At 46.2% G+C, this 8650-nt stretch overlaps 1 protein-coding gene and 1 pseudogene across 2 annotated transcripts in view; one reads left to right on the top strand and one right to left on the bottom strand.

Annotated features, from left to right (window-relative positions):
* Positions 1–1484: 1484 nt before the first annotated feature.
* Positions 1485–3299, bottom strand: LOC308078269 (transmembrane protein 209-like; the record flags this gene model as incomplete). The annotated part of the gene is made up of 1 exon (XM_080419391.1): positions 1485–3299. The coding sequence occupies one exon, from the start codon at positions 3297–3299 to the stop codon at positions 1485–1487; it is 1815 nt and encodes a 604-aa protein (XP_080275517.1).
* A 4730-nt stretch (positions 3300–8029) lies between these two features.
* LOC308078270 (protein EFR3 homolog B-like) overlaps positions 8030–8650 on the top strand; it is a 49906-nt pseudogene continuing 49285 nt past the window's right edge. The window contains exon 1 of the transcript in view: positions 8030–8178. The product of the transcript in view is annotated as a protein EFR3 homolog B-like (transcript). The remainder of the gene's footprint in view (positions 8179–8650) is intronic.

Consider the following 8650-nt stretch of genomic DNA (forward strand, 5'->3'; position numbering starts at 1 on the left):
CAGTTGTGTGGTGGTACTTTTAGATGGATTTTACTGTAACAGAAAGTTCTGTCCACCGTCCAGTCAGAGAGCATGGTTCAGACCGGAGCAGGCTCTGTTATCACAGACGGAGCTAGCGTTATTATTAGCCGTAGCCAGTGTTGCCAGATTCTGCTGGAGAGAAACAAGCAGCCAGGTCTATAAAAATAAGGCCAAAATAAGCAACTAGGGCAGGTCAATCAAACTGTCTAATATTAAATACTGTCTAATATTGTTTTATGTTTTCCCAAAGATTTTCATGCCAAGAGGACCCCTCTTGCCCCTCAATATGTACAATCTACTTTACAGAAAAACAATACCAAAGTCGCTTATAATAAACGGATTTGGCAACACTGGTCAAAGCCTCATTTATGCTCCTTATGCACGACGGTGTCGCGCGCTGAAAACAGCAGATCTACAAGCTCACAACACGTCCAGACGTGACCCGTTGTGAGCTTGTAGATCTGCTGTTTTTTGGAGCATGAGTCGGTGCTAATACAGGGAAAGAGGACAGGAGAGCTGATTAGCGTTAGAAGGAGTTCTCCTTAACGTTATGGTACTGTCGTTCCTTTCTCCTCACACCCGCGGTAGCGCAGGCTGCTCGTCTTTAGTAAAAAAAAATATTAATAATACACTTTCGCTACTGACCAAAACAAAGACGGCTTTGTGGAGTTGAAAGCCTTGCTGTGTGTTTACTAACAGAAACACGTTGTACTTATGGGGGCTGTACTAGAGAGAGAAACCGGAGAACAAAGCCTAGCCAGGACCAATCGAAACCACTCTATGCAAATCTCGGCCGAGTATCTCTCCACACGCAAAGTAACACAGAGACTTGCTCTAAGCAGCCTAGTAGAGACTACTTTGCCCTACAAATGTAACCATTTAATGATTCTCCCACGACTATATTTTGCAATAGAAACCTTCTTTAACATTCGAACTGTTTTAATATGAAAAAAAAACGAAAAACACAACAAAAAAAAAAAGAAGCTAAATTCTCATTTTTACTCTGTTTCCACAAAAGCGACTTGGGGAAGGTTTCATTGTATTCAGTCACAATAGGACCACAATGCAAACAAGCCCTCTGGGCTTTTTGTGTTATCCCTTTAGCATTATTGTATAACTTAACCTCAGTACGTTTTGCAAATTGCTAATAAAGTAGTAAATTAATCAATCAATGCAAACGCTTACTTACAGCAGGTGTTGCTTGTTTTGCATTAACATGGTTTGCTGTTTGGTGGTTTGGTTCGGTTTGGTTTGGTTGACTTGGCAGATGGCAGCTTCAGATTCAAAGGTAGGTGTTGTTTAACTGAATTAATACATTATTGTATAGTGGCTATTTTCACTATTTATTTGAATGAAAAAAGCTAAGTTTTAATTTCCCTGAAAATCAGTCATTGAAATATTTTTCTTTTAAATAATCAATAAAAGGCATTACATCGATTTAACTGTTGCACCGCTAGTTGGCATCAGTCTGTGAATATCCACAAGATGTTGACCCCGGACAGACCCAGGCTGACCCTACCCAGCATGCCTGACATGTTGGTTTTGACCACGTACAGGAAGAGGAGGAGCGTGTGGAACAGGTTGTTCCTGTCCTCGGGGAGGCTGTACACATGTCCCCGGTGGACCAGCTGGTAGCGCGGCGGGTTGGCGCCGCCCTGGTGGATGCAGAGCGGCTTCGGGGCGCTCCCGTCGGGCGCTTTGCCCGCCGGGTTGTGAACGAAGTACTGGGAGGTGAAGGTCTTCCCGTCCGGGTGCCTGGGGTGCGCGGGCAGCCTCGAGTCCAGGTAGGTGCAGAACGCGTGCATGAGGATAGCCGAGTCCGTCGGGAGGTCTGTCCGCCACTTTCTCCTCCCGGTCTTGGGATCGCCGCCGCCGCCGTTCCAGCGGAAGGAGCTCATGCAGCCGCCGTATGCCAGCTCCTTGATCCTGTCCAGCAGGTACTCCTGGTCGGGGGTGACGTCCAGGTATTGGACCACGGCGCTCATGGTGGGGATGGATGAAGTGTTCGCTGCGGCGGCCTGCCTCAGAACGCCGACGGCGGTCTCTCCTATCTGAACCTCTGGAGTACCCGTTCTCCTGAGCTGCCCGTTGACCGAGTGGATCTCCTCTGCCAGCGGCGCCAGGATGGTGTCGTTGATCCACTTCCTCAGGTTGGCCGTCCAGTCGCCGATGCGATCGGCCGACGCGGGCCGACCGGCGGCACCGGTCGCTGCGGAGATTCGGGCCCACACCTCCTCCGCCGTCTGTCGCTTTGATCCGGGGTCGGTGGCGTCATCTCTGCGGGCAGAGGATGGCGCCGGTGAGTAGCGGCAGGCCGGCTGGTACTGGAACTTCCTGAGACGCTGGGCGTTGTTGTCGCCCTCCGAGCCGTTGTAGTTCCGGAAGGTAGGAGGAGGTCTGTGAGACGAAGACGACTCCGGTGGACCTCCTAGCCGGCTTCTTCGGTGCTGGTGGTCCTTCTCCTTCTCGGCATGGAGGAACCTCTCCAGGGTTTCAAGGTCCTCCATGTAATCCTCGTCATTACCCCTGGGGGGGCTGAACACGGAGAGGGAGGTGGTGCGGTGGTAGCGAGCCCGGACATCAGAGCCCTCTGCGGAGAGCCCCAGACTGCTGCTGCTGGGTGTGGACCCAAGAACACAGCTGGGAGAAAGCTTGGGGCCGCTGGTGGGAGGCCGCGAGGGGCTGAAACTAAGGACGTTCTGCCCACCCGGCATGAGAGAGGACTGGAACGGGGCCGGTACCGCTGCTGGTCTCTGGGGAGGAGGGGTGGCCTGGATCCCCGAGTTTTGGAGGCCCAGCAGCGCATGCTGCCCCGGGGTCACGGCAATGGTGGAGGGGCCCATCACGCTGGATCTGAGGTACTTCCAGAAATTAACCAGGGCGTTGAGGCTGAACACGGCAGCCAGGGCCAGTTCACCGTACCAGATGGGCTGGCGGGGGGCGATGTCGTGCAGTCGGCTCAGCAGATTCCCAGACAGTTCAGTGTAGATGATTACAGCCAGCGAGAGGTTGAGGACGGCCCACACCAGAGCCCCCCGGTCGGCCTGCTTCTCCCTCTGCAACCTCATGGCCCTGTCGATGACTGCCGACATGCCGACCTTCGGCGGGGTGGATGTGGCCTCGGCATGCAGTCCTCCACACCCATCCCTCCCCCACCAGCCGCCCAGAAGGGACACGGAGGAGGTGGTGGTTTGCTGACAGGCCGAGGAGGGGATCTGTTGTCCGGTGTTCCTCTCCATTTGGCCGCAGAGGAGGTTGCTGTGGCTCCTCCTGCTCATGTGGTGTTCATAGGTGTTTATGAGACCTGAGACTTGAGTAACTGAAGACCAGAAGTCCGGGAAGACTGGGTCTGTCTGTCTGTCTGTCTGTTATACTGTGTCTGTGATTTATTACTCTTGCAAACTGTAAAGGCACAGTTCTGGTCTGATGTAACACACAAGTCATCCCTACTCATGGACCAACCACAAAAACAGGTTTGCATTCAATAGCTCCCCTTCAATAGCTTTATTGTGGCGTCCAACTTTATAAAAGGTGCGTTTCTGACATCACACACAAACACAAACCGTTGCCACGCACGCCTAACGGTGCGGATTTGCGCAGGCGACGTTGCGCTCCGTTGGACTGCAGTGGTTCTCGAAGTGGGGTCCGGGGACCCTCAGGGGTCCTTGAGGGGGTTCCAAATGGACCCTTACTGATCTGTAACTCTGAGAGTGTCGCCTGCGTAAATCCGCACCGTTTGTGTGTGATGTTTGTGTTAGAGATAGCACCTCTCTAGAAATGGTTTGTGTTTGTGTGTGACGTCAGACCAAAACTGCAGACAGCCATATGGTGTGAAGTCACCACATGATCAGTTTGTCCTTTTAGTACTGAGACAAATAATACAGAATCACCTCACAGACACCTGGACACCTATGTAATACAAACAGACATCTCTACACACATAAACGATATAGATTCACAGATAAAACACATAATATAGATTCATAATAGACACAAATACAAGAATCAACAATACAAGAATCAGGGGGTCCTCCCAGCAAAATGAATTACAGCATCAAGATCAGTTTAAACATTGTAACTATTTTGGGGGAGAAAGCAGATCTACAAGCTCACAACGCATTGTAAGCTTGTACAGTAGATCTGCTTTTTCCCCCAAAATAATTCTTAAAACATTTTGACAACAGAAATCTTGTATGGGGGTCCTTGACATGAAAAAGTTTGAGAACCAATCACCTACTGGATACATGTGATATATGTGTTTCGTTTCGCTAGGCTAGCCGTTTCCAGTGTGGAGTGAGAGTGTCAGATAGTGTTGCATCATCACACATGTCAGAATGTCCATAGAGTTATTGATGTGAACATAGTAGCTGGATGGACTCAATGTTCATTACACCATCAGCCAATATTCCATCAACGGTACCATGCACACCATGACTGACTGACTGAGCGCTGCAGACATACAGAGGACCACCGACCCACTACAACACCACTGCAACACATGGCAAGGTATGTGAGTGTTTTAGGGTTTTAACTATTCCCGTCCTTAACAATTCCCTCTTAACAATTCCTATATATTTACAATAATATAATTTGGCCTTACTTGAGAGGGTTCCAAATGGACCCTTAACAGGTCTGTAACTGAGAGTGTACAAATGGAACCAAATGGACCCTTATGGGTCCATATGGTTCCATTTGTACACTCTCAGAGTTATGGTGGTCCTTGACATTAAAAAGTTTGAGAACCACCGGTATTGTAATTGTATAGCAGACGTGAAGTCCACACATCAGTTCTGACAGTGTGATAAAACCTGGTTCCGGAAACGGTTCCAAATGTGATGGAACCGATTCCGGTTCCTCAGTGTTGGATCCGAATCCCAAACCTAGTGTGTTTATAGGGTTCCATTTGTTACTGTAAATGATATATTTTTGGTTTAAAAGTTTTTTGTTAAAAAGTTAGATGTTCATTTATATAGTGTTTGTTCAGTAATAGTGTTAAATAGCTCTATATTGTGATAGTAATCGTTGCTATAGTCAGTAACAGTATTAAATAGCTCTATTACTATCACAATAGTAATCATTGTAGAGTGTTTGTTCAGTATCAGGGGTCACCCTGTCTCTCCAACTCTGTAAGAAACAGAACATAATTATGTGTGTAAACCCAGTGGTGTTGAAACAGTTACTGCAGACTGGAGGAATGTTGGATTTACAGGAGAGAGAGAGAGGGGGAGAGAGAGAGAGAGAGAGAGAGAGAGAGAGAGAGAGAGAGGGAGAGAGAGAGAGGGAGGGAGGGATGAAAGAATGAATGAATGGAAGGAGGAATAGTGCTAGAAAACACAGAGCCCAGACCTCCCCCCTTTCTCTCTCTCCCCTCTCTCTCTCCAGTCTTGTCAGCATCGTTGCTGGTATTTTGTGGAACCTCGTGATTCCGTTCCACCTGTGAACTCCACCACTCACTCGCTCGGTGCGGTGGGTCGGTGGCCCTGCGTGTACATAAAGGTTAGTTTTTACATTTTCACTGGTTTTTATTTTCTATTTGGTTATGAATTTATGTTTTCATTTAGATTTCATTAGCTTTTTAAGCGGTTTTGCTAGTTTAGTTTTTTTGTAAATTGGATGTCAGCTGCGAGATTCGACGAGGTCAGAAAAATAGCAAAACATAGGCGATTTACAAGCTCTCAACGTGTAACGATGAGACACCTTGTGAGCTTGTAGATCTGCTATTTGTGCTACTTCAGAGTTTTTTGACAAAGACTATGCCTCAATCATAATTTGTATCATTATGATATCACTTAGTTTTAGGTTGTAAACACAATACTGTTTCAGTTAGTTATCTTTATCTTCATTTTTTTATTGTTGCACACACTCCCTTGATGCCAGAGCAGAACCTCTGCCCTGAATTTTTCAGATTGGCCTGTTATAGCACCACTATGAGGCCGATTTTTGCGAAACGTCTTTTTTAGTGTGGTTGCCCGAATGGGCAACCAGACTAGTACTCTACCGACTTTATTTCTAGATAAACTTTATTTTGTCGCGCATCTCCTCCCACAGTTTATTTTTCCCAATTTAGTGCCATATGTCAAAATGACCGGCCTCACCGGGAATCGTGTGCTATCATTTTGCTAAGAGATTGGTTACATAGTTTAATTTATATTGATTTATTAGTGCATTAAATTTCCCCATCCACTTTAATGGGAAAATGAAAAAACTCCCATTCAAGTAATCTTTTCTCAGAAACCGTAAAGGCTAGGGTTCCAACACTTGGAGGGGAGGTTAATAGTTTATTGCAAAATTATTAAAAAAAGAATCACACCAGTCGGCCACATGGTGGCGCTATAACAGCCCACTTTACCTTTTGGCCTATAACTCTTGAACCGTAGGTCGTACAATAAAAATATATTTCCCCTGGATTCCTTGGGTCACGACGCAACTCCCCATATAGGCCACGCCCATTTCCGTCTGGATAGATTTTCCACCATTTAGAATTTTCTTCAAAACACGCTTTTAGCTCCTCCTCCTACAGATTTTGTCCAAATCTCATAAAAATCGGTACACATGATCTATGGAACCATGCGATAAACATATCCAAGCGGAATTTTGATAGTCCATATCGTTCGGCCGTAATTGGATTCCAAAGTTAGCGGGAGGGGCCTGTTTTACAAAAAATTCCAAAAAACGCGAACGAAACGTCTAGTCAATCCCAAATTTAAATCACATGTCGAGGATGGTTTACTCAACAAATCCCCAAAAGCATTTCCACTTTGACTCATAGGGGGCGCCACAAATGCGCAAAATGTAACCGTTTGACACAAAAACATGATTTTTGGAGGGATCAGTTCTCTCAAAAAGAAAAGCAAGTGATCTCAGGAGTGACATGATGATGTCATTGGCCTGCTACATTTGTGGGAGGGGCCTAATTCTTTAGTGGGAGGGGCCTATTTCCTCAAATCAAAACGTCACGTGTCACGAATTCCCGAATTCGAATCGCACGTCGCGCGGCCTCCTACGGTATTCCTCCAGGCATATTCCTCGAGTCCCGGCGGCCACGACCCGCGACCGGCGTCGGTGCAACCACACTTTGCAATTTCCCAGAATTGCGACGCGTCTAGTTGATATTACTCTTGTCCAAACATCACACAGATCGGTACACAGTATCTCCATAGTCATGTGATCAACACGGATCTGTCCGATTGTCCATATTCCATGATTGACTAAGACTGGCTTCCAAAGTTTGCAGGAATGGTAAGTTTTGAACAAAATGCCTCTAATCATGAACGCAGCGTGCGATTTCCGTGAAATCTTGCACGCACATTCCCTCTAGGACGAGGAAGAAATGCCACCCTTTTCACATTGGCCTGTTATGGAACAAAATGCCTCATATCATGAATGCAGTGTCCGATTGACGTGAAAGGCCTAAGAAGAAATGGCACCCTTTTCACATTGGCCTATTAAAGCGCCACCAGGAGGCCACAATATCTGACCTGGCGGAGACCTGTGCTCCGAGGAGCATTCTTTCTAGTTTTTATTTCAATTAACTAAAAGATATTTTAGGCAAATATTGTACTTTTACTCTACTACAATTATTTGAATACTTTATTTACCAGTTACTTTGCAGATATAATTATTACATTATAAAACATACATAAACATGCATCGCGACACGTTAAGAGCTTGTAGATCTGCTATTTTCAAACATTTCAGTACTTCTACTGTTGGTACTTTAATTAGATTTTGATACCAATACTTTTGTACGTTTACTCAAGTAAATGTTTAACACCAGACTTCTACATTGCAGTATTGATACTTTTACTTAAGGAAAACATTTGAGAACTTTTTCCACCACTGTCATTTGCAATACCTTTTTTCCCCTATTCTAGTTTTGTTATTGTTGTTCCCTCAGTTCCACCTGTCAACTCCACCAGTTAGTCAGTGGATCGATGAGTTGGTGGGTCGGTGAGTCGGTGGGTTGGTGATCGGTGGGTTGGTGGGTTGGTGGTGGTGTGTGCAGATAATGCCCAGAGGTATTCCCAGAGTGACCACCCTGCCCAGGAACATCAACGTCATCAACGTGCCCAGTCTGCCCGGGGGAACGGCACCACCCAGCACGTCTCTGCCCAGGGGAATCCCCATACCAACACTACCCAGCATGTCCCTTCCAAGGTTAGTAGAGTTTGGCGTGTGTGTGTGTGTGTGTGTGTGTGTGTGTGTGTGTGTGTGTGTGTGTGTGTGTGTGTGTGTGTGTGTGTGTGTGTGTGTGTGTGTGTGTGTTTTGACTTATTGTGTAAAATTTCAGTATTTTCTTTTAATAGTTCTTCTTTTACTCAAGGGGGGGGGGCAATGCCTGTCGCAAGTTGATGATGTCAAAATATTGTCAAATGACATCATCAACTAGCGACGGGCGCTGTACCCCTTGAATAAAAGTATTTCTAAAATAAATAGAATATTTAATATTTTTAATTAAAAATTGTAGTTATAAAGGGCAATTAGAAATGAAGGCATACAAGGCTTATTAGCCACGGATCCTTTTAAAAGGTTTAAAGCGCTATATTCTGATAAGCATTGCTATAGAGCAGGGGTCTTTTTCAGCCCAAGGACCCTATAGCTGAAAGAGTGATGAAGCAGGGACCCGCAC

This window comes from Gymnoscopelus braueri (genome assembly GCF_963280865.1).
Source record: "Gymnoscopelus braueri genome assembly, chromosome: 22".
NCBI classification, from domain to species: Eukaryota; Metazoa; Chordata; class Actinopteri; order Myctophiformes; family Myctophidae; genus Gymnoscopelus; species Gymnoscopelus braueri.